The sequence below is a fragment of the Micromys minutus genome, assembly GCF_963924665.1.
Source record: "Micromys minutus genome assembly, chromosome: 15".
Classification (NCBI taxonomy): domain Eukaryota; kingdom Metazoa; phylum Chordata; class Mammalia; order Rodentia; family Muridae; genus Micromys; species Micromys minutus.
The window spans coordinates 9,167,758-9,195,127 of record NC_137984.1 but is presented as its reverse complement, the minus strand read 5'-3'; the positions used below and the strand labels follow the sequence as shown (position 1 = coordinate 9,195,127).

Sequence of the window (27,370 nt, the reverse complement as noted above, 5' to 3'; positions counted from 1 at the left end):
TGTTTTAGCAAAACGAACAGTGATAGTTTGCATAAAATATTAAAACATACCTTCTTTCTTCTCATCCTTTCTAGGTGCAGCTGAAATAATGAAAAGCAAAAAGTGTTAAAACATTAAATGAACATTCTTTAGGATACACCCCATAATATGGTGAATCATACTAGGAATGTTCATTGACCACCAAGGATATACTTAACTCATTGAAAACTATAAAAGGTTGTAACTATATATAATGCTGTGCATAAAGACTTCTTAAACATAGAAGTAGAAATAGAGCAAGCAATACATATGTTGAGTCACATAGACACGAATGCACACTTATGTTTAGTGTAATTAATTTTCCATGTAAGCTTCACACATTGTTATATTAGAAAAACTACAAATACTCTTACAAGGTTGTGAAACACAATCCATGTCTGTATCTATCAAAAATAAAATTATTCTCTACAAAATATCTGCACTCATGATTTGGATTTTGGTGTTATTTTTCATTTGCAGTATAATATTTGTTTTAGTTAATTATATATCCAGGTACATTGCTGATGTTATCAGCTGTAGGAGTTTTCTGGTGGGATTTTGGGGGTCACTTAAATATATTATCATACCATCTGCAAATAGTGATATTTTTATTTCTTTCAGACTTGTATCCTTTTGAAATCCTTTTGTTGTCTAATTGCTCTGGCCAGGACTTCCAGTACTTGAATAGGTAGGGGGAGAAAAAATATTTAATAGCTGTGGAGTGAGTGGACATCTTTGTCTACTCCCTCACTTTGGTGGATTGCTTTAAATTTTTCACCATTTACTTTTATGATGGTTACTGGTTTACTATAAATTGCTTTTACTATGTATAGGTATAGGTCTTGAATTACTGATCTTTCAAAGACTTTTATCATAAAGGGGTGTTGAATTTTTTCAAATGATTTATCACCATCTCATGAGATGATTATGTTTTTTCCTTTGAATTTGTTTACATAGTGGATTACCTCGATAAATTCCCAAATATTGAACCATCCCTGCATCCCTGGGATGAAGCCTACTTCATCCTGATGGGTGATAATTTTGATGTGTTCTTGGATTTTGTTTGTGAGAATTTTATTGAGTATTTTTGCATCAATATTCATAAGTAAAATTTGTTTGAAGTTTTCTTTCCTTGTTGAATCTTTGTGTGGTTTAAGTATGAGTATAATTGTGGCTTCATAGAACAAATTGGTTGTGTTCCTTCTATTTCTATTTTGTGAAATATGATGAAGAATATTGGGATTAGGTCTTCTTTGAAGGTCTCATAGAATTATGTACTAAACCCATCTGGTCCTGGATTTTTTTTTTGGTTGGAATATTTTAATGACTGTTTCTATTTTATTACAGGTTATTGGACTGTTTTACTCGTTTATCTGATTCTGATTTAACCTTGGTACTTGGTATCTGGCTAGAAAATTAAATATTTCATCCAGATTTTCCAGTTTTGTTGGGTATAAGTTTTTCTAGAAGCATATGATAATTTCTTGAATTTTTCAGTTTCTGTTGTTATGTCTCCCTTTTTATTTCTGATTTTGTTTATTTGGATACTGTCTTAGCCCTCTGATTAGGCTGGCTAAGGTTTTATCAATCTTGTTGATTTTCCCAAAGAAACAGTTTCTAGTGGTTCCTCTGAAAATTGGACATAGTACTACCTGATGATCCAGGTATACCACTCCTGGACATATACCCTAAAGATGCTTGAACATATAATAACATCCCATGCTCCACTATGTTCATAGCAGTCTTATTTATAATACCCAGAAAATTTAAAATAAAAGAACCCAGATGTCCTTCAACAGAAGATTGGATACAGAAATTATTGTACACTTACACAATGTAGTTCTACTCTGCTATTAAAAATAAAAACTTCATGAAATCCTTACTCAAATGAATAGAATTAGAAAATATCTTCCTGAGTCATAAAAGTCATAAAAGAACACACATGGTATGCACTATCTTAAAATTGGATATTAGCCAAAAGCTCAGAACACCCAAGATGAAATTGACAGACCACATAAGGCACAAGAAGAATGAAAGCCAAAGTGTGAATGCTTCATTCCTTCCTATAAGTGGGAACAAAAATAATCAAGGAACGATATATAGAGACAAGGTGTGGAGCAAAGCCTGGGAAAGCTATTCAGAGATTGCCCCACCTGGGGATCCATCCCATATACAGACATCAAACCCAGACACTATTGATGATGCCAAGAAGTGCTGCTGACAGAAAGCCTAATATAGCTGTCTCCTAAGAGGCTTTGCCAGAGTCTGATAATTACAAAGGCAGATGCTCACAGCCAACCATTGGACTGAGAACAGGGTCCCCAAAGGAAGAATCAGAGAAAGGACTGAAGTAGCTGAAGGGGTCCAAAACCCATAAGAAGAACAACAATATCAACCAACCAGACACCCTGGAGTTCTCAGGCACTAAACCATCAATCAAAGAGTACACATGGAGGGACCAATTGCTTCAGCTCCATATGTAGCAGAGGATGGCCTAATGGAATATTCTTGGGAGGAGAGGCCCTTGGTCCTGGGAAGGCTTGATACCCCTATGTGGGAAAATGCCAGGGTAGGGAGGCAGGTATGAATGGGCTGGTATGGGAGCACCCCCATAGAAGCAGGGGGAGGGAGGATGAAATAGGAGGTTTCCAGAGGAGAAACAAGGGAAGTGGATAAAATTTGCAATTAAATAAATCAAATATCCAACAACTAACCAAATAAACAAACAAACAAAATAAAACAACCCAGAGGAGATCAGTATCACTAATGTGAAATCATCTGGAAATTGTTTCCTGAGAGCACATAGAAACTGTCCCAAAGAAAGCCACGTTTGTACCACATGTTGGCAGCCATAGTTGATAATATATAAATCATCCAGGTGGTAATGTGAAATTTTTGAAAATTCAGCCTAGTTTCAGCAGTGTTTCAGAGACAGCAGAATCTTGAAATGGCTACTAAGAATGGCAGCAGCAGTGGAAGACAGGCAGATGGAGCCTAGACAACAAGGTGTGTGCTATAGAGAGCAGAACTGGAGCAGTGACAGCAGCCCTTTGTGGGAACCCAGAAGAATAAATTCTAGACATTGAGTTTGATTTTCCTTTTGATTGTTATGGCGTCTTGATATTTTTCGCTCTTGAAGTAAGAATGTATTTTAGTAGAACTCACAGCAGAAACTTTGAATTGTAAAAAATACTCTGATTTTTAAGAGATTGCATATTTTAAAGGATTGAAAATTTAACCTGTAAAAATTTTTAAAGACTGTGGGACTTTTAAATTTATTAACTCTTGGGGATAAGTAAGAAAGTAAGGGTTACGGCATAATAGTGAAGTATTTATGTGTCAAGTTGTGAAAGGGTCAATTATACTAGTTGGTTTTGTATGGCAACTCTATACAAGCTGGGGTTATCACAGAAAAAGGAGCCTCACTTGAAAAAATTCCTCTATGAGATCCATGTGTAAAGCATTTTCTCAATTAGTGATCAAGGGTGGAAGGCCCACTCTGCTGGGTGCTATCCCTGGCTGGTAGTCTTGTGTTCTATAAGAAAGCAAGGTGAGCAAGCCAGTAAGCAGCATTCATGGAGGGCTTCTGCATCAGCTCCTGGTTTCTGCTCTGTGTGATTTCCTGTCCTGAATTCCTTTGCTGATGAACAGCAATGTGGAAGTGTAAGCTGAATAAAATCTTTCCTCTCCAACTTACTTCTTGGATATGTTTTGTGTAGTAATATAAACCCTGACTAAGACACCTCACTTAATATAGTTTAGTATAAAAGCACTGAGCCCATAGGCTTGGGTTGGTATTATAAATGAATCTCTCCATATCTTTTCAACACTTCTCTTTCAACTTCATTAATAACAGGCTCAAGTTTGATTCATAATTTAAATTTCACTTCAACTATTTTATGGTCACCAGAACTTCTAGACAGAATAGGAGGACATAAGTCCTTACAATTTTATAAGAAAAGTAGCACACTTTGACATGTATTTATACATGCATTATGAACACCATAATAACACTTTTTACAAAAAGTTATTTGCCTGTGGAATTTACCCTGATAAACATCTTTATGTAGACTCTGTTTTTCTATCTCAAATAATATTTATTGCATTCCACTTTCAAACTTTCTTAAAGAAGAAACAATTTTATTGGATTTGTAATCAGCAAGAAAATTTAAAACTGGTTCCATAATCCTTAACTATGCTAGCATAAATTGCTTATTAAATGAGATTTTGGTCAGATGCAACACATTTAGCACTGTGTGCTAATGGGTTTGCTGCAAGGTTCCTCTACCCAAAAACAATCACATCACTGTTTAAATATATCTCTTTTATTTCTAAGCACTGTAATACTGAATAATACAGTGTAGAAGAGAAAACGGAAAATTTGTTCAATGAATATATCCCCCATTGTTTTCTAGAAGTGTTCTCTAAACTTTTCATAGGTAGCAATGGCAGAATACTTGTGACCCTATTTTAGATTTTGAAAAATTACTTCTCCACATCTGAGAATATACTACTTCTGCTTCTTAAATCCTAAGAATGACCTTGAGTGATAGAACTGATTATCTTTCATGGTTCATAAAGTTAAGGTAATTATTTTTGTAATATTTCCAAACACCACCTTTTGGAATGAGAATATTTTGAAATCAATATTGATTTTATAACATTCCAAGTGTCTCTTCTAATATGAAACAAATCATAAGACATAACAAATTTAGCCAAATTATTAGAAATATTTGTGGTAAGAGTTAGTCTGTGTATTTTTACACACTTATCTGAGGTGTACAGTTAAAATCGGTATTAAGCATCATGAATAAAACTTGGAGGCCATGCACTAATTTTTACATTTCTTCTGGCATGTAAATTTAGCAAAATTATTAATAAAACTCCAAATGGATAAAGAAAATCTTGCTCTTAAGATTTGTGTTCCTGGTACTGGAAGGTACTCTACAAGACAACAGAGTAGAAAATAAGCATCAACCCAGCCCCTAACCCTTCAGTCTAAAATTATCTTCCTACAAGATTCTGTAGTGCAATGGTGGCACGGAACTTGTTAAAGAAACCAACAAGTGTTTGACTGGAATTAAAACCAACCCATGAGATGAAACCTGCTTGGGTAGCCAAGAATAAGATAAGCCAAATAATACTGCTTTACTAAAGTAATATACCAACAAAAACAACAGTCTGCTATACTAATCTGTAAATTGTTCAGCCATCAGCAGAGAACTTTCCTTCTACAGTAGATGAGAATAAATACAGAGACACACAGCTGGACTTTGAATTTGAGAGACTTTGAAGCACTGCCCTAAATGTGATGCTTCTGATAAACCCCAACCCCCTTACATCATAGGGAAGCCTGTAGGGTAGGAGGAAGAAGCTTGTAAGAGCAAGAGGTGATAGAGGGCACCAGGAATGAAAGCCAACAGTGAAAAATCACAGGGAAGCTGTGAACAGATGCAGTCACAGAGACTGTGACAGTGTGCACAGAGTCTACCCAGGCCTGTTGCTTGTGGGGTCTCAGTGCTGAGTGGAACTGAACATAAACCAACATCCTTAGCCGACAAGCTTTCTCGAATTGGTTACTATATGCAAATAAAGAGATTACTTTCTTTCTCTTACAAAGTCTCACTGAGTATATACACTACACTTAAGACCTGACCACATCCCTAGCCATACATGGCCAGAACAAACAAACAAACAAACAATCAAAAACCTTAGTGGCATCTCTGAGGGTACTTTTATATTACAGTGCTTTGGGTAGTTTATTTCTTTCTTTTTATGACAGTTCTTTTACTTATATGTCAAAGTTTCTGCTTTTGTGTTTGGGGGTAATTTCTATTGTGTGCCTAAGTTTGCATGTCTGTGTCTGTATGTGTTTTCTTTAGTTTTTATTTAGCTCTTTGTTTTTCTGTTTGTTTTGTCCCATTCTGATACATTCGTTATTATTTTATTTTATTTTACTACTATTTTTGGATGCCTGCTGAAAAAAGAGTGTGGATTTAGGTAGATGTGGATGTGGGCAGGATCTTTAAAAGTGGAAAAAAGTAGTAAGAATAATCAGAATGTAATGTATGACAAGTTCTATTGTCAATAAAAATTAATACTTGCACATTTGTTTATTGAAGAAGAGCAGCCAGCAGATGGTGCCCTTCTGCAATAAACAGCTTTCGCTTTGTCAATAAAATGCTATAAAGATATGAAAGAAAAAGGCAGTAGTATGCTTGAAGAGTTGTTTGCTTACCTTGTGTTGTGAGTTTGGTGGTGGTTTGTTTGGTTTCAGGAGATTTGCCTGGCTCTTTGGGGAAAAAAAAAAAAAAAAAAAAAAAAGATGAACAAGTTACCATTCAGAAGCAGTTAGAACATATTTTTTTATAAAAAGACAAAACATTACACAATGATTGTTAAGTTTAATTTTTTTTCTCTCCCCCCGGGCAATTTCATACATGAGTATTAGAGTATTGTATTACATCCTTCTTACTCTTCCCTCTCCCTCCCTTCACCAACCCATCCTGCACCAATACCTCTCAAAATTCATTGCATCTTCATATTTAATTGCTATTCTTACACACGCACGCCCACAAGCATGCACGCACCCCTATTGACTAAATTTAGTACTGTTATCATGTTCACAGATTTACAGATGACCATTGGAACTGGAGAATCTTATACTGCCATTCCCAGTGGTTTCTTTGTTTAGGTGTTTTTAGGGAACCACATTGTTGAGATTTTATGAGGGTAGCTTTTCTGTCATCTCTACATGACACTAATTTTCAGTTGGCATCTTTTCTTCTGGCTCTTACATTCTTTCCTTTCCCCTTTTCTTCAATGGTCCTTTAGTACAAGGCTACATTATTGACATATCAAATGGGGCAAGGTATCCCAGCATGACTTATTCTATGAGTTTTTGGCCTATTGTGTGTTCCTGTAATATGTGCTTCAAAATGAAGCTTCTTTGATAGGCAAGAGAACTATTCTTATCTGTGGATATTAGGGTAACTATTAAGAATACATGTGGAAATGATTTTGCTTTAGGGAAATGATACTAGTAGATTCTCCTCTAGAGTCTGTGACCTCTACAACCATACATAGAAGCTTTGATTTTGATACTCAGAATTTTTTCTTAATAAATTTAGTCATTAATGGAATTTCAAACAAAGAGGCATATGAGAGCAAAAATTCATGAAATAAAGCACAAGAGATTCTAAAAATTGCTCAACCTCGTTGTTTTCTGCTTAGCACCAAGAATCAGAGACTCTCAGACTTTTTTATGAATTATTTCTCTATGGCCAGACCATTACATTTACATAAAAATTGGTCCATGGAATGTCACTTAAGATAATATGAGAATAATTTTCAGGGTAATCATTTTGAATCTGGAGCCTGCTTGTATGACTAAGAAGCCATTACTCAAGTTCCTGTCCTGCCCATTACATTTAGCATGGCTTTGGGCAAAAATATATGTTATGAAAGAGAAGAGTTACTTGAGTCTTTATTCCCTGTTATATTAGAGAATTTTGTTGTCATTGCTTTTCTTCATTCCTTATTCAGCATTTTATAAACAAACATCATACAAGACCCAACTTATATGACAGACATGTAAATATCAATTTTAGTATAAATAATAAAATTGAGATATCAGAAAGTTCATTTCACTTAGCATGTTAGATGATTACCTTTATTAACATTTTTCATAAAATCATTCAACAATATGCAGAGAAATATTGTCCCTTTTTCTCAACTATCTCCATCATTTAATAGTGTGTGTATTTTAGGCTATACGTGAGTATCATGTAGAAGACACATGTTTTTAGTCTTTCATTTTATATCAACATATTTTAAGTCATTCTGGTTAGAAGTATAAGAGCATCATTGGAATATGTGACTGACTGGTCAAAGCACAGACAGTGAGTCCCAGTGCTCAGCCTTATGTGGCCATCTGTCTTAACCTCTTCCTCACCCAAGGATCAGAGAGAGCAAAAGATTAAAAGAGCCTGTTGATGGAGAGGAAATTTGGAAATGCTGAGTTCTCTATCTGTTAGGTCCAGCAGACTCATGAATAGCTGTAGTTGCCTGAACATAATTTGCACATGATCAAGGCAGTTGAAGCATGAATAGGTTGGGACCTTGAAGCTTGATTTGCTGAGAAGCTATTAGCAGTTTATAGATTCTGGAAAAGGAAGAATATTTTTTTCTCTGTGGATGTGGCTTCTTGTAAGCTACCCAATGCATGGCCCTGCTCACATGCACAAATGGGCATCCCTAAATGGACTCAGTACTAATTTAATACCAAACCAATAAGGGCTCAAATGATGGTTCAGATTTTGAGATCATGTACTGCCTTCTCAGGAAACTTGTGTTTTGTTCCTTGCACCTAAAACAAGAAGATCACAGATTCCTGTAGATCCTCAGTAATTGATTGACTCTGGGCTCTGAGGGTAATTGCTCTCTCTCTCTCTCTCTCTCTCTCTCTCTCTCTCTCTCTCTCTCTCTCTCTCTCTTAAAAATAATAAAAACAAATCTTCAAAAATAAACAATTGGAACATAAAATAGGGAGAGGGTTAATAATTTTGTTCTTCCCACTAACCAAACCCACCACAGCACCTAGGGACTAAAACACCAACAAATTGGTTCTCATGGAGAGACTCATGGCTCCAGGTGCATATGCAGCAGAGAATACCATTTTCTGGCATCAATGAGAGGAGAGGGCTTTGGTCCAGTGAAGGCTCTTATTCCCAGTGTAGAGGAATGCCAAGGCACTGAGGTGGGAGAGGAAGGTTGGGATAGGCAATGGGAGGGGGAGAAGGGATGGGATTGGTGGAAAGGGGATAACATCTGAAATGTACATACATCCAATAAAACAATTGGGAAGGAGATGTGTTGTCTTGGAGGACCCTAGTGAAACTGGAATTAAGTTGAAGAGTGAAATATAAACAAAGTACAGTGTATAGAGTAATAAGCTAGAGTCACAGGCAATAGCTGAGCATGGTGGCAATCACTTTTAACTATAGCATTGAGGGGACAAAGATCCCTAGGGCTTCTTCCTATTCAACAAGTCTAGCCTACTTAGCAAGGTTCGAGCCAATGAGAGCACTTGTCTTGAATGTAGGTCAGCTGTGTTGCTATAAAAGGATACCTGAAATTGTACTGTATCACACATGTACACACAAATATAAATTTACCTGGGAACACCCATGTACACACCTACATATACTAAGTATCTCCTTCTTTAATTCCTTCCTCTCTCTCATAAATATACCCCAACATCAAAATGATGATGATAGGTGCTGGTGGTGGTGGTGATGATTAAAAAAAAGATTTCATATTCTGGGATAAATGAAATTGCTTTGTCTTTTGTTTCAGAGATAAGTTTTCACTTATATCAGATCAATCATTACAAATACGCTAATTCCTCAATTTTAATATATGAAGAGTATTGTTTTATCCATCATCATCATAAACATGATTATAGCTATTGATTCAAGGTCTGGCTTCTGATTGATCAGGACTCATTTAAAGGACCTGTATTACTGTAAGGACTGTGACACAAGAATGGAAAAGGGTGACTCATTAGCTATAGCCTCTTCTTCTGCTCTGTCCTAGGTCCCTCTCTGAGACTTGCCTGCATGCGTTTTTTCACCAGAAAATGACATTACCTTCTTAATGCAGCCTGGTTTATTGTCAATGCTGTTCTTGTATTAAAGTGCATTTCTATTGGTAAGTTATCCATATTTCTATAGGTTTTACAATTTGCATATCTGATAGCTCATGAGCCATCCTCTCAGACCTCAGCACCCTTGGTCAGACAGAGTGGTGAAAGGCTGCTTTATTGTTAATTTTCTCTCAGTAGGATGATTAGGATACTAAAATGGAATATTATCCCAGAAATAGGCTTTCCTGGAGCCATAAGATGCTTAGCCTACGAATTTGTAAGCACATAAAACAAGGAATAGTCACAACAATCTGTTATTGTTAAAGGTTACAAGAATCTAAATTACCTGGCAGCACCATTTACAAAATGTAATGCAGTTGAGCCAGAACTCTTTTGTCTCCCCCCAGAGACTCTTGAACTCAAGATTGTATGTCTTCTAATCTAAATAGCTCTAAATGGGTTAACAGTGAACAGGTGAGGAAAAAATAAATAAATATGTTTGGTGTCTGTTAAAACAATTTCTTTTGTTTATTTTATGTAACTTTAAGAAGCCAGAAAGATTTTCTTCTCACTGAAACCATCCTAAATATTTCTTGACTGGAGGGGAAGAAAAAGAGCTTGATGTTTCAATTAAACACTAAGTTAAAAATATCTACCCATCAATTGAAGAGAAAACATTATCACTTCCCAGCAGTACTGGAGGCAACTAAGTATAGGAAGGCAGATGATTGGAGAGCCTCAGTCAGAACCCTGTAAATGAGTGTATCACCTAGTTGTCTGAATTGTATAAGTGGGGGGTTGTGCATTCTTAACCATTACAATTTTAAATTTACTATATTTAAAGGTTCAAATAAAGAAAGTTTTTCAATTAAATAGGAAGTTAGCAATGAGCCATTGGTGTCATTCAGTTTTCTAATCGTTAAACCAATTCACATATCTAAGGGGAAGATGAAAATCACTGATGCCAGGAAAATCTGACAGCATGAAGGTAAAAAGACAGCATAACATAGGATATACATACAACACTTCTCTTGTGGGTTCCAGATAGAGGCATATTTATTTGTCTTATGGGTCTTTTGATACAGAAATATTGTATAAAGCAAAGACAGTACCTGCTAATCATGGAGGACCTTTCTGTCCTCTTTATCAACTTCATAAAACCACTTTCTACATAAATAAATGTATGTAAAGGATATGTACACATATTGCTTTGATAGCAAATCATTTTTACCATTGACAATGACTTTAGTAATTATATCATTTTTTCTTTACAATATTTTAACAATAAGTATCTTAATCTTTCAAGCTATACTAACTTTCTTACATAATGCATGTTTTTAGCATAGTGTTTTACTAAAAATTGAAATTGTCCTCAGATTTCCAATAGAAATAAAGTAAAAGAAGTATTACATTCCCATCTGAAATCTCTATCAAAAAGAAAAAATTACAAACAAGAGGAGTAGACAGCAGAAAATAATCATACTCAGGGCTGAAACCAACCAAGTACAAACAAAGAGTACTAACCAATGAACAGAAGCTACTGCGCCCTGTGGTTGAATTAGGGAAAAGTTGGAAGACGCTGAGGAAAAAGTCAATCCTTTAAGTGGACCAACATTTTCAATTAACATGGACCCCAGAGATCTCTCAGATACTGGAAAACCAATCAGGCAGCATAAACCAGCTGATACGATGCTCTCAACACATATACAGCAGAAGACTGCTGGATCTGGATTCAGCCAGGGAAGATGCATCTAATCTTCAAGAGCCTAGAAGCCCCAAGGAGATTAGAAGTCTGGTGGCTGGGTGTGATGGAGACATCCTCATTGAGACAGGGGAAGTGGAGAGGAGATATGGAATGTGGAACAGTCAGAGGATAGACTGGAAGGAGAATAAAATCTAGACTTAAAAAAAGAATAAATAGCACTATATAGAAAAGAATGAGCAAAACCAGCAGTTGGTTCTTTGAGAAAACCATCAAAATAGATAAGCCCTTAGCTAAACTAACCAGAGGCCCAGAGACAGTATCCAAATTAACAAAATCAGAGAAGAAAAATGAGACATGCCAACAGAATCTGAAGAAATTATATATATATCAGATCTAACTAGAAAAGCCTATACCTAACAAAACCGAAAAATCTGGATGAATTTCTAGACATATCCCAGGTACTAAAGTTGAATCAGGATCAGATAAACCTTCAAATCATCCCGTTACCCATAAAGAAATAGAACCAGTCATTAAAGTCTACCAGCCAAAAATAAATAAATAAGTAAAAATGAAATAAAATCCAAGGACCAGATGGTCTTAGTGTAGAGAAAAATCAGACCTTCAAAGAAGATATAATACCAATATTTCTTAAATTATTTGACAAAATGGAAACAAAAGGAAAATTAAACAATATGATCTATTAAGCCACACTTATACTGATTCCTAAACCACACTAACACCCAACCATAATAGAGAACTTCAATCCAATTTTCCTTATAAATATTAATGTAAAAATCTCAATACATTTCTTGCAAATTTAATGCAGAAACACATCAAAATAATCACTCCACATGATCAAGTAGGATTCATATCAGATGTGCAGATGGTTTAATATATGGAAATCCACCAATGTAATCCACAATATATACAAACTCAAAGGAATAAAAGCACACAGGATCATCTCATCAGGTCCCTAAAAAGCCTTTGGCTCAAATGGATGAATTAGAAAAAGGACTGAAGGAGCTGATGGGGTTTGCCATTCCATGGGAAGAACAACAATATCAACCAACAGGACTGCCCAGCGCTCCCAGGGACTAAACCACCAAACAAAGAGTACACATCGAGGAGCCCATGACTCCCACTGCAAATGTGGCAGAGAATAGCATTGTGTAGCATCATTAGGAGGAGAAGCCTTTGGTCCTGTGAATGTCCAGTTCCCCAGTATAAAGGAATGCCAAGATAGTGAGGTGGGAATGTGTGGGTAGGACGGGGAGACTTCGCATAGAAGTTGAGGGAGAGAGGATGGGATGGGGGAAACCAGGAAAGGGTATAAAATTGAAAATATCCAATTAAAAATATATACACCATCCCTTCATGTTGAAAATCTTGAATAGATCAGGAATTTAAGGCCCATATCTAAACATAATAAAAGCCATATACAGCAAACTAATAGACAACATTAAACTAAATGAAAAGAAACTTGAAGCAATCCCAGTAAAATCAAGGAAAAGAAAAGGCTGCCCACTCTGCATTTATTCATTCAATATAGTACTCAAAGTTCAAGCCAAAGCAATTAGACAACAAAAGGAGATCAAAGGGATACAAACTGAAAAGTGGAAATTCAAGATATCACTATTTGTAGATATGATTATATATATATATATATATATATATATATATATATATATATATCCATAGAACCACAAAAATATCACAGGATGAATATATATAATCATAATCATGTCATACATACATATATATATATATATATATATATATATATATATATATATATATATAACAATAAGACCACAACAAATGCACCAAAGAACTCCTACAGATGATAAGCAACTTCTGCAAAGTGGCTGGATATAAAATTAACTCAAACAAATCAGTATACTTCTTCTACTCAAAGTATAAACAGGCCAAGAAAGAAATTAGGGAAATGGTTCCCTTCACAATAGTCACAAATAATAGAAAATATCTTGGTGTGACTCTAAGCAAGTGAAAGATCTGTATGATGAAAACTTCAAGTCTCTGAAGAAGGCAATTGAATGAGATCTTAGAGGATGGAAAGATCTCCTATGCTCATCCATTGACAGGATTAATATAATAAAAATGGTCATTTCGCCAAAAGGAATCTGCAATTCAATGCAGTCCCAAAATTCCAACTCAATTCTTCATAGAATTGGAAAGACCAATTTGCAAATTCAGCTGGAATAACAAAAAGAAAAAAGAAAGAAAAAAAAAAAAAAAAACAGGATACCAAACACTGTGCTCAACAATAAAAGAACTTCTGGGGGAAATCACCATTTCTGATTTCAAGCTGTATTACTGAGCAATTGTGAAAAAAAAAACATAGCATTGGTACAGAAAGGCAGGTAAATCAGTAAAATAGAATTGAAGACCGAGAAATAAATACACATTCTTATGGTGCTAGATACCGGCCATTTGATGAACTTGAGTGAAAACTTAGATCAGGATCTCGAAGATGGAGTCTGAACCAAAAAGATCTGTCTCTCAGTAATAATTATATTATCATCACTATTATTATTGCTATTAATATTATTTATAGCAATTTGGCTTAGCAGATGAAGGTGCTTGTTATCAATCCTGAGTGTAATTCCCAGAATCCACAGGATGGAAGGAGAGACCCAACTCCCAAAAGTTGTGCTCTGAACTCACCAGGTGCACCATGGTATGCACACACCCACACATACTCACACACATCCAAATTAATAGTAAAATTAAATCAGAAAAATTCATGAAGCATTCTATGACATTTTATAACTTAGCTGAAGTTTACATCTCGGGAATTTATAATTTCTCGGTGGAAATGAGAAATTTTTTAATTTCTCATTTCATTTTTAAGTATGGGAAAGAGAAATAATTGTGAACCATAATTAATTCATCATTACATTAAATGCTTTTTTTTACTTCATGAATAAATCTTTGCAGATGTGCCTAAATATATTTTCAAAGGTTTATATTGGGAAAGTTCTTTCAGTTGCTATTGAAGTCTAAGAACATAAAATGATTATCACTGAATTATATATGTCTTAAGGTCTACTCATTTTGTTTAATGTACATTCAAATATTTCGGGTTCTGCTCTTTTTTTTTTTTTTTTTTACAGAAAATAGAGAGCAGTATCCTTTCCACATTCTCCATTTAGAAACATTCTGAACCAATAAAAATTGCAGTTTGCTTTAATCTTCATGAAACTAACAAGTAGTGGGAGGTAGTTAAAAGAAATCCACGGGAAACATGAATTGTTGTTACCTATATCTTGAAGTCCCTAGCACAGTTCATGGCACTGAGCAAGCCTCTGGTAAACAGTCTTTCATGAGCTAATAGAAGCTGATAAAAAGGCAAAGTGCTGCAAAGATCAGGGGTAGATGGCTGACATCTTATATGAGAAGCAAATATCCTCCCAAACTACTTCAGACTGGGAGTAACCTCTCCTTTTTTTCACTTTACAGTTCTGAAGATGCCAAAAAGTAAAAATTAAAAAAAACAGATAATCAGATTCAAAGAGAATCTGAACTCCCTGTAAAAACAAATCTTCATAAAATGTGAGTATACTGCTATGCAAAGTTAAATCAGTCCCAACAAAAAGGAACAGAGTAAGTCAAGGTTCTGAAGAAGAATTCAGAGATGGCAAGCCCTTCATGAAATACTTAGTCCTCAGGAGGAAGGAGCAAAAGGTAAAGGGAATGAACAGCCCACAATGGTACATGGCCTGAGAAGTGCCTACTATGGTCTATGGTATATTTCTCAGTATTTACTGCATCAAAACTCATTGCATTATCTTACTTAAATGAGTTAATCCTGTCTATTGCTTCATTGGGAGTATCTCATGAAAGATGACTTTATGAGTTGCTATTTGAAAGAAAGAAGCTAGGCAATAGATTTGATGTAGAGACAAGGTAACTCTTCACAAAAGTACAAGGGGACAAAACTGTTATCTGACTTTATGATGATGCATTCTCTCCAATGATGCATTCTCTCCATTCTGGAACAGCTAGCTCAGACAGAAGAGTCTTGGTAAGGAAGGTCAAATTGTTGGATTTAATAAACAGGAGAATATTGAACTGTGACTGCCTTCAAATCCTAGGTCTTCCCATTCCTGTGTAATGAGATACAACTTTTATTTTCTATGTGAAGAATTCAAATGAAATTTAGGAACAGAGACGTCTTGGGTGTTGACAGTTGTAAAAACTGTTCTTTAGCCAATCACTAGTACATAACTAATCAAACCATGTCCAAGCAAAACAAGTGTTAAAGCATAGCCAATCAGATTCTGCGTGGGATGTCTACATCTGCCTGCTGACTGCACATTTGAATGGAATTCTCTGAAGTCCACTTCTGAGTGGCACCGAATTTATGTACTAGTTTTTGCTTGAACAATTAAATTTAACTTAAAGTATTCTAGAGAAGTGTCCATGCAATCTGAGAAAATGTGGTATGTTTGTGTTTGGGTTTATTTATTTGACATTGGGTTTTGCTAACATAGCTGTATTTAACATTGTAGAGTTACTATGCCTCTGTTCCAGAATATTGGAAATAGATGTGGGTCAAAATGTCTACCATGTTAACCATTTTTCTTATGACACTTGGAATTTTTACATTTTAAACCTATGTTTTGAAGAAATAAAAAATGTCCATGATCATGTCTTTAAGTGTAAAAAGTTTTCTTATTAGCACAGAAGCCCATAAAAGTCACAGGAATTCCGTATCTGTAAAGTGATAAGGCCTTAGAAAAGACAAATGTTCAAGAAAACAATATAAATTATTTAGAAAAATAAACTATCAAACTTTTGAGATTTGTTTCTTTGCATAAGACTGGTAGTAAACATGATAAATTAAAACGGTTTCAACACAATGTTATTAAAGTTTCTAATTCATATTAGCTTTGAACAATTATAGTCTCTCCAGTGAAATACTGAGCAAATATTTCAGGAAACAAACTGATCTCTGTGGGAATAAGGAGAGTCTAAAGTCACCCACACAGAAGTGTGAATTGAAATTCTGAAACTGATTTTTTTTAAAGGAACAAATAACTGGTCTCCAATTGCCAAGTCATCAAGAAATATATTAGCTAATAGTGTATAAGAACAATCCAAGCACCACTTTTAACAGGATCAGAGGAAGGAAGTTTTGATAATAAAGGAAATGAACAGAGAAAAACAGAAACAAAAATAAATTTACTTTGCTAGTGAGAACAGTTCCAGCTGCCCTGGATTATCCTACTCTTGTGTGATAGCAGCTTTCAGCATATCTATAGCTTGGAATTATTCAACTCTAAGTGACTCCATACTAAATACAAGTTCCCAGAAAAAAAGGCTTCACATCCTTGTATACATATACAATTCCCATCTAACTGCACACCTACATCCATCAGCTGATGTTTTGTGAACAGATAATGACACCTGACATATATTAAATTATATTTAATGCACCAGATGCAGAAGATAATGAATTTCATGAGGTATATTCATCTTACCTGGATACTCTAAAAGAAAAACCCCAATTTAAATGTGAAAGAAATGTTGACTAGACCCCCAGTAGTCAGCCATTAGCCTTTTCCAGGAACCTTCCTACAGTGAACAAGTACTTTTCAATGTTTTTATGTTTCTATGTTTTAGCTGTGTTTCTGTGTTTCATCTGGACAGTTTCACTGGCCCCTGGCATCCAGCCCACTCCAAACTAACCATCAAGTCAAGCTGCAACCAAGACCTATATCTGACTTTTTTATTCCTACTCAGGCCTAAATTTTACTTCTCTAAGTCCAATGGTTCTGAGCCTGGGATTTTTGAGGAAGCCGTTCCAGTCCTCTGTAGATTCTTTAGTCTGTACCCTCCATTCCTCTGATTTCTGAAAGTACCAGGAACTGCTAAGTCTACTCAAACTTTTCTGAGTCATCCTGTAACCTGAATGCAAGCACATGTATTATTGTGTGGAAGGGTGATGTGTGATTTAAGGCTTAATCTTTGGAATCAAGCTTGGAGCAAAAGAGCCTATGATTTAAACAAGTATCAAAAAAAAAAAAAAATGTAAGTTACTTGGCATACCACAGCCAAAAAAAAAAAAAAAAAAAAAAAAAAAAAAAAAAAAAAACACTGATGTAGCTTGTGAATTGTTATTTAGCTCAGTGGTTCTCAACCTAGCTAATGCTGTGACTCATTAATATAGTTCTTGATGTTAGAGTGACTCCCTACCATAAAATTAATTTTGTTCCTACCTCATAACTATAATTCTTTTACTATTATTATTGGCATAAGGATAGCCCCTTCACCCAGAAATGGCTCCACCCACAGGTGGCAAGAACCTAGCACATCAATTGCCATGGAAACAGACAAAGCATTCCCAGAAGACATCAGTTCAGAAGCCCATCGCTACCTGGGACCAAGTGAGGTCACTGCCTGTACAAAAGACCGAAACCCCTCCTCCTCTCTCTCTCTCTTTTTTCCTCTTCTCTTCTCTTGATCTCAACCCCTGCCCCATACCATTCTATTAAACCTCTCTACGTGGAACTGTGTTTACTTAGTGTGGTCTGTCCAGGTATGGGCCGAGAATTCTAATTAACAGCATTGGTGACCTGCACGGGGACCCTATATTTTCTTGCGACCAGTCCTGGCCAGCCATTTCAACCCACCCCAGCCCACCCCATCTGGCTCGGCATAGTGGAGGCTGCATAGCTGGTGCTGTGGTTGCCTGCTCCTCTTAACCCAGGCCATTGCCTCACGTTCCCGAACCTCCTCTTGTTCTGCTGACCGCTGCTGCTGCTGCACCATCTGACACCAGTGAAAGGAAAAGTCACTGAAAGGAAAAGTCACGGGGCACCAATATTGTGAAAAGATGATGTCCTGGGTTTCCACATTAATGTTAGGGGAAGGATGAAGAGAGTGAGGGGCATATGGCCCATGGAGGTGCTGCCTGGGGGCAAGAGAGATGCCCCTGGGGGGCCCATGTTGAGAATCTCTTCCCCCTGAGGGACCAGCCACACAACGGTATAGTAGAGGATAGGGTTTATTCAGGTCATGGGAGCATTAAGAGAGTGGTAGTGGCAGAGAGAGAGAGAGAGAGAGAGAGAGAGAGAGAGAGAGAGAGAGAGAGAGAGAGAGAGAGAGGAGTAGAGGCCAGTCATGAGTATGTGGCGGGAGAGGAGGGAAGGGAAGGGAAGAGGAGGGGAAGGGGTGGGAGAGCAAGGCTGCAAGAGCAAGAGAAAGGAGGGGTCAAGCAGTTCCTTTTATAGTGTCAGGTCACTGGGGCAGAGCATACCTGGCTACTGCTGGGTAATTGAGGGGTGGGGTATACCTGGCTGTTGCTAGGTAACTGACAGGTGGGATTTAAAGAATCCCAACAGTTATGAATCATAATGTGTGTTCATGATCAAAATCTGTGTTTTCTGATGGTCTTAGGTGATCCTTGGAAAGGGTTATGCCAACCAACAAAAAGGTCACGACCCACTGGTTGAGAACCACTGACATAGTAGAAATACACATGATGATTAGACTCTAACTCAACACTTCCAGATTTGGAGCTAGAAAATACCTTGCAGTTGTAACAAGATGGTGTCTGAGATCTTAAAAAATGAACACTTGCTGTTGTTCCTTCCTTTAAAGATGCTTTATGGTTACTCTCTCCAACTGGTATTTATATCAAATGTGATCTGAACTCTTGAATCATTGAATGTATTTCTAAGAAAACTTTATGAAACTGCCCTAAATTACCAACCCTTCCATTATCAACTTCTCTACAAAACCAGAGAAATACTAATGTACAGCATTAAACTTTAACCAAAAACTTTATGATCATGTAAAAGACAAAATAGTTTAAACTATAACCAATGAAGAAGAATAAAATATAATATGAATCTCATATTAGAGTAGATTTCATAAGCATAAAGATTATATTAAATTAAATTCTGGAAAACAATCTTAATATACTAATTTTTAAAAAAAAAAATTAACTATTCTACCTTTATATAAAATTTTCACCTTAGATGTGTGGCACTCTGAAAGTCTTTTGCTGCATATTTTAACTTGAACTGTATCTTAGCCGCTTCAGACTTGCTGATAATGGCAAGTGTTTTGATCTCTAGTACACTACACTTCAAATGCACGTCTCTTCAACACACATTTATGGATATATATGCTACGTCTTTGGTGCCATGCTTCCATGCTTTCTGCCATGATAACCATGTATAATCCTTCAGCATTTATAAACCTTTAATAAACCCTTTCTTCCATAACTTTCCTTAGTCATGGTGTCTTATCATGGCAATAAAAATGTAACAAAGATACTTATATAACACTATTTATGGTTTTCATGACTCAAGGAGAAAGATTATTCCACATAACAAGATCAAAGTATCAATGCTGAAGTGTCAAGATAGAAGTCAAATGCAAATGTTTTCCAAGACTTTTTCCCACAGGGGTGAAAGCTGTTCCTCAGCCTGCAGTGGTCTTTAGTCTGTTGTCTTTCACCTTCAAGGAGAGGTTCCTTTCATCTTATGGCTATTGCAAATTTCAGGAAAATCATTACCTAGGGAACCAGAGAGTAAGAACACCTATTTCCTGATTCTAAATATGCCTGAGCTTAGTGACATGTAACTGATTTACAAAGAATTTGAGTTGTGTGTCCACTTTCATTTTATCATGTATCGACACTCCTTTCTCAATAGTAGATTATAAAGTGACTAAGAAGATTAATCAGCCTCAAGTGTGATTATTCCTAAAATTAAATGGGATTAAGTATAAAAAAGTTTACATACAAGGAAACTATATACATATAAAATTGAAAAAGACATTTAAAATGAAATGAATTTGTTCAATTATCTAAAAATATTATAATAGAAATTATTTAACTTCATATATTCTATTTTTAATATTTGCCAATTCTGTAATATTTACAATTCAACACAAAATACCTAACACATTGATAGTGTCTTGAGATGATTAATAATAATTTATACAGGCTCTATCAAAGATTGAAATATGAATATGTCTTAATTTTATATCTAATAAACAATAACTCAATGAAAATCTAAGACTGTAAACATTACTAGTGGAGTGATGATTATCACCCAATTGAAATTAATACATTTTAGACTTATACTTTTTGATCCTATTATGTTTGGTTTGATTGGATTTGAGTTGATTTGAAATTCATTTGTTTCTTCAACTTTTTAATATCAATGTGCACCAAAACTGCATGACAGGGTGCCATTATTAAATTTAGGGGAAGATTTTTAATATCTCTGGAAATAATGTATAAAATCTTGTTTACTTATTTAAGACACACAAATATACATACGTAAGATGATAATTTATCACTTTAGTTTGGTATGGTAGAACATACTGATAACTGCAGTATTTAAGATGCAAAGTCAGGAGGATTTTTATAAGTTTAAGGCCAGGTGGTCTATATTAAGTGTTTATTGACATCTTGAGTTATGAAGTCAAAAGTAATAACAGTTTTATTTTCATTTTTAGTTCTTTTTTCGTGGTGGAAAAAAAGCTTTTCTTGTTTTTCAAATAGACACATGGAATTTCATGCTGACTAATGTAACATTCATAGTGATTTAAAACAATGTGATATTTCAACTTTATTCTCCCAGAAGGCAGTTATTAATGGAGAGATAATCATTCACTCTCCCAACCAGTTTCTTATTAGAATTGTAGTTTCACATAGTCACAATATGTCAGGCTTAGGAAAGCATTTGTATCTAGAGAATATCATCCTGAGTGAGATAACCCAGTCACAAAAGAACAGATATAATATGCAGACACTGACAATGGGATACTAACCCCAGAAAGCTCTGAACACCCCAGAAACAACTCACAGACTGTGTCAAGTTCAAGAAAAAATAAGAATATATTTTAATTAAAATAGAACTGTATCACATCCACCTTTCCTTTCTACAACCCCTCCCAGTTTCTCTCCCATCCCTTCAAACTAACACCCTCTTTTCCTATATTATTGTTACATATATACATATGTGTATGTATATGTACCCACAAATACTTAATTACAAGCTTAAAAAATGTATTCATATACTTCTATGAAAAAATGTACATTTATCTTTGTTTTTAAAAATAAACCTTTTCAATAAGAAACATTAAAAAAAGAAATGTTTTAGTGAGATGTGATTTTATATTTCGTGTAAATTTTAATAATAAACAAATTAATTAAAATTCCATTCAATATTAAATAAAACAGGCAGAAGATATAGAAGTAGATATATTATAAAATTTGTGTTTAATAGTCTTTCATGATTTTGTGATTTTAATCTTGTAGACAGATAGTGGTTCATAGATTTGTCAAGTAAAAGGTGTCAGTTTATATTTGAGTCACTGCTATTTTTACTTGATAAACTTATGAAGTTACATATTTTAGAAAATTGTGGGACTTTCTGTAAAGTCCTAAACCAACATATAAAGGAATCAGAGTATACATTTGGATTAGTAGATGAGTATTAATAAATAAGACATTAAATATATATTTTAAAGACCCATATTTATAAGGTAAAAAATATAGATACCATAAACTCACAGTGTATAGACCAATTACTTTTTAAGATGTTCTACCATAGAAGTATAAAAAGCATGTTTCACCAGGCAACAAACTGTCAGGACCTTAACCTTGGAATTCTCAGTCTCCAAAACCACAGGTATTTCTCTCATTCATAAATTCGAATCATGTGTAGTATTTTGCTATGGCAACATGAAAGACTATTGAAACGATGGAGGCATCTATTTGAAATTTTTCCTGGGATACTAACTTCACATTCTAGTCAGAGACTTTGGAAACAGAGATGGGACAGGAAACAAAGAGGAAAATGGAGCACCTGTGTTATCTTCAGTCAGATGTAAGTCTGAAAACCTCAGTAAGCAAACCCCTTAACTGGAATGGGTAAGGGTGAAGAAAGCAGTCCTATGTCCCACCTGGAACACTGAATGTGAGAGGTTTCATTACCACAAAGTGTGTAAAATAGGTAGTATTCAGTCCAGTCTGAGGAAGCTGAAAGATTCCTGAATAACCCAAGTCTTGACACCACAAAGAAATAACAGCCATATTTTCCCAGCAGAGAAGTTTTACATTTTTCTAAATACAGCTTACAAGAGGAAGAATTCATTTGGAACTATTATATAGACGCATGGCATCACTGATGCTAATTTTAAGCAAATATAAATGATTACTTGTATCTTTTACCCCTCTTTCTTCCACACTAATGATAAAGGTGGGGAAGTATGGTCAATTAGAGGGAGGAGAATAGAGAGCCAGACATAGGGAGAGAAGAAAAGGAAGATAGGAAGAGAGAGGGAGATATAAATAAAGAAAGCATTAAGCTCATGACACTTGCCAAATGTAGGTTTCAAGGTTTAAAAACTGAAATATTTCTTGTTGAGAGAGGATTCTAATTTGGTAAAAATTTAGTGGTTCAAGAACAGTGACTAGATGACTTCGGTGTTTGCTTTGTTAGCTCAGGTGATCAAGCACAGAAAACTGCCATATCCTGTTTCTGAGCTCATCAGATATGTAGAGAGAAGCATGTCTGGAAAACAGATTTGCCCAGGTCATCAAAAACACCATGACCTTGAGTTTATATAATATTGCCATGTATCGAAAAGATTTACATATGAAAGCCAGGCCTGGGCACTTCTTTGTGCCCTTAACCTATCTTTTGACTCTTTCATCTTTTTCTCCACAATCAACAATTTTTTGCCTTGTTTTGATAACCAAGGTACATGAGAAATTTCAATACATGTATATACTGTAAAATCATTAAATCAGGTTAACAGTGTCTCCTCATTGATTATTCATGGTCAACACATTTAATATGCTTCTAGATATTTTCAGGTAGTCAGTAGTTGTTTCCTACAGTCTTTCTCCTGTGACATAGAACAACAGAGCTTATCACATTTAACACTGTTACTTTCTCAACCTTAATCAACCATTACCTATTTTTGTCTGTTACATATTTTATTACTAAAAAGGTTTGTTTTTATTATTTTACCTTGTATGTGTAGATGTGTATGTGTGGTTTATAAGTGTTGAGTTTAACTGTCCATGTATGCCAAGGCCATTTATCCAATGCACGTTTTACATCTTCTATCTATTTATTTGGATGCCTTTTAAACCAATGCTATATGATTTATATAATTTAAATTCGTAGTCATTACACAATATTTTCACTTCTTAGGTAATTTCTTATAGTAAAGTCAAAATGGAGCTTTCTGAAGCAAACTCAAGTGTTATTTTGCTGACACAGATTCACATGGTGTGTTGTTGAGACAAGACTCATGGGAGGACTCCTGATGTTTGGAGACAGTATACATAAAACTCAACAGACAGTGATAGACTGCTTGCCTAAGTAGCCTTCCAGTGTTTCATCGATTTTGCGTCTGCTGATTTTCACATTGTTGAGAGAGGCAGTGAATTACTAGTGTCCTGGCTAGTTCTGGTTGCTACTGCTGACATATGCCAATTCAGCAGAGGCCTGGCTGTTTCTGCTGGATTGTACCATCACTGCCTATTCATGTTTGGTACCCTGACATCCCTGAACTAGACTGCTGGTGTCCTGACAAATGGAGATTTGTTTCGTTCCAAAGAACTGCTCCTGAAGAAGTACTAATCATCTTGTCCTATTTACCATCTTTTCTGTTTACCTTTGGGTGGTGGGCTAGAAGAAAGGTGGAGGGTTAAAGCATTTGAGAACTCTTATTAAAAATAGGTTTCTTTAAAAATCTAAGCCTACATAAAGCCTTTGTTGAAAAGTGATTCCTCATAACAAAAGGGTTTCTTATTTGGCAATAATTTCTCATCAATTTTGAGTGAAGCTACTAAAGTGCATTCTAGCCATAGTCTTTCTTAGATTAATTTTTTAGTGTATAATATATTTTTCTATGTCCTCCCTTTTCTCAAAATGACAAAAGTAGTGTGGATAATACATTTTATTTGTTTAGTCTTACTTTACAAAAAATAGAGAAAAAGTGAATTTTGAAGAGCCATTAAGAGAAAAATGCAAAGTGACTATCTTTCCCCATCTGTCACCTAACACTACTTACTATGAGTATCATACACATTTTTATTTCAATAAATTCTATAAGATTTTAGTCAATAAATGTATACACAGTTTGGGCAACCACTACTAGAGAATATTTTCAGTTTCTCAGCTTTTATATTCTTTCATTTAGCCAACAAGATAGATGACAGTCAACATTTCGGGTTTCACAGCCTCTTCGAGGAAGTAATATGGACTTGTAAAAAGAGCAAAATAATTGAATTCAAAGGTTGAGTTTTGATTCTGGGCTTGGCCACTTACTATTTCATATCCTTGATAGTGCTTTGGGTTTAAAGTCCCAAATCAATGGGAGGACCAAATGAGGTGACATATGTAAAACACGGGGAATAAGACCATATCACTGGTACTTCACAAACATGTGCTTGCCTCCAAGGCACTGTGAGTGCTGACAAAGATACAAATTCTTCTATTCATATATAGCATTTATAAACTCACCTGGATTTTAAAAGGGGCAGTATGTCTCTGTGTGTCAGGTAAAACACCAGATATGATTTAACAAAAATATTAATGATGCAGCACTAACAGAAAATCTATAGGAAGAGACAATTAAATCTTTACTCTTGTGTCCTGTGTCCTATTACAAATAACAGAAACTTTATTATAACAAAGCAGACAGAACCTATAAATATTCAGATTAGCCATTAAATGATACAAGTTTATAGATACAACCACTGAACACTCTATTATGATAACAGTCTTGCAAAGATAGGAAAACATGGAAGGATAAGGACAGGAGTTTGAACAAAGATGACTAGTAAAGAATCAACAGAATAGAAGAGAAAACATCTCTAAACTAGGGAATAAAGCCCAGCTATTTCAGTCCTGGGCATTTACCCAAAAGACGCTCCAACATAAAACAAGGACACATGTTCCACCATGCTTATAGCAGCCTTATTTATAATAGCCAGAAGGTGGAAAGAACACAGATGTCCTTGAACAGAGGAATAGATACAGAAATTCTGGTACATTTACACAATGGACTACTACTCAGCTATTAGAAACAGTGGCTTATGAAATTCCTAGGCAAATGGATGTTACTAGAAGCTATCATCCTGAATGAGGTAACCCAGCCATAAAAAACACACATGGTATGTACATACTGATAAGTGGATACTAGTCCCCCAAATCTATGAATACTCAAGAAACAATTCACAGATCTTATGAAGCTCAAAAAGAAGGAAGTGCCAGAATGTGGATGCCTTAGTCTTACTTAGAAGGAAGAACAAAACACTCACGGGAGGACATACAAGGTCAAATAGAGGAGCAGCCTTGAAGAAGATCATTCAGAGACTGCCTCACCTGGGGATCAACCCTATATGAAGCCACCAAACCACTATTGCTGATGTCAATAAGTGATGGCTGGCAGGAACCAGATTTAGATGTCTCCTCAGAGGCTCTGCCAGAGTCATACAGATACAGTTGAGGATGCTTGCAGCTAATCATTCGACTGAACATGGAGACCCAAATTAAGGAGCTAGAAAAAGGATTGAAGGTGCTGAAAGGGGATGCAACCCCATGGGAAGAACAACAGTGTCAGTCAAACAACCTCCGGAATTCCCAGGGACTAAAACACCAACCACTGTGCACAAATAGAGAGACCCATGGTTCCAGTTGCATATGTAGAAGAGGATAATGTTGTCTGACATTAATAAGAGAAGAGGCCTTTGGTCCAATAAAGGACATTTTCCCAATGTAGGAGAATACCGAGGCACTGAGGTGGAGGGGGTGATTGGGAGAGGGAGCCCCTGCATGGTTGCAAGTAGAGGGGGAGGGGGAGGGGATAACATTTGAAATGTAAATACAGAATATATCTAATAAAAAATTAAAAAGGTTTGTATGAGCAGAGGAAAAGGCATAAAGAGGTTATTAAAATGTTAAACACAAGGCAGATTTTAAAGTCTCTGAAATTATTAATTTCAACTTCATTTCAAGTAAAGATTCAAACTCAGCAAATTAAAGAGGAAAGTAACATAAACATATATGTTTTCTGTGGAACCGTTATGGAATGTGGAACACTGGGTCAGAGAGACACAGCAGTGTTCCTGCATAGAGTAGTAGCCCAGAGTGGGAACTAGAACAGGCTGGAACTATGATCCTTTCAACACTTATGAATGGTATATTAAGTCTTGGCTGTGGCTGTTCTCAGGAGCATAAAGTAACAGAGTGTGGTTCTTATTCTTCTGCCAGCACCTCACACCATGGCCACCAAACATTTCTCACTTAGCTCACAAAAATTACCAAATAATTCTACAACAAATTCTAAAGGGATGGTAAACAAAACTCAACATGGGGAGGCTGACGAGATTGCTTAGCTAGAAAAGTGCTTTGCAATTGAAGTGTGTGGGGCTGAGTTTGATTTCTGAAACTTATCTATGAATTCTCAACATAGTGACACAGATTTATAATAAAACAACAAGGGTAGCAGAGGCCAGCAATGTGGGACTGGCCAGGCATCCTAGCCTACCAGATCACTCAGAAACTTGACCCTATCTCAGAAAGTAAGGTAGGTGTTTCCTGATGAAAAACTCCACAGCATCTGAGTTTACCTTTTGGCATACATATGTGAACACATACAAATATCTTTGTACCTGCATGAGCATACATGTGCATACAGGCATACACACATACCTAAATATATATATATACATACACATAGTCTCATACACACACATACACTCATACACATATAAACAAAGAAACATGTATATATATATACACACAGGCATGCACCTCATTCTTTTACTCCCCAACAACAAAATGAGTAAAATTGTACAATTAACCAACTTTATAGCACTTTATTATATTTTCTTTTCATTTTTAGAATTGAAATTATAAATATACATTTATTGTGCACTACACTATGCAACTGGAGAACTTATGCCAGCATCATAATGAAATACAGGGTCAATG

General features: G+C 35.6%; 1 protein-coding gene across 6 annotated transcripts in view; it reads right to left on the bottom strand.

Annotated features, from left to right (window-relative positions):
* Nucleotides 1-27,370, bottom strand: part of TRDN (triadin) — a 357,916-nt gene that overhangs the window by 144,067 nt on the left and 186,479 nt on the right. For all 6 annotated transcript variants that reach the window (XM_080929343.1, XM_080929344.1, XM_080929341.1 and 3 more), the window contains exons 13-14: nucleotides 6,257-6,310; nucleotides 51-80 (exon numbers count right to left, since the gene is read on the bottom strand). In XM_080929343.1, coding sequence (XP_080785469.1) covers nucleotides 51-80; nucleotides 6,257-6,310 — 84 coding nt within the window. The remainder of the gene's footprint in view (nucleotides 1-50; nucleotides 81-6,256; nucleotides 6,311-27,370) is intronic.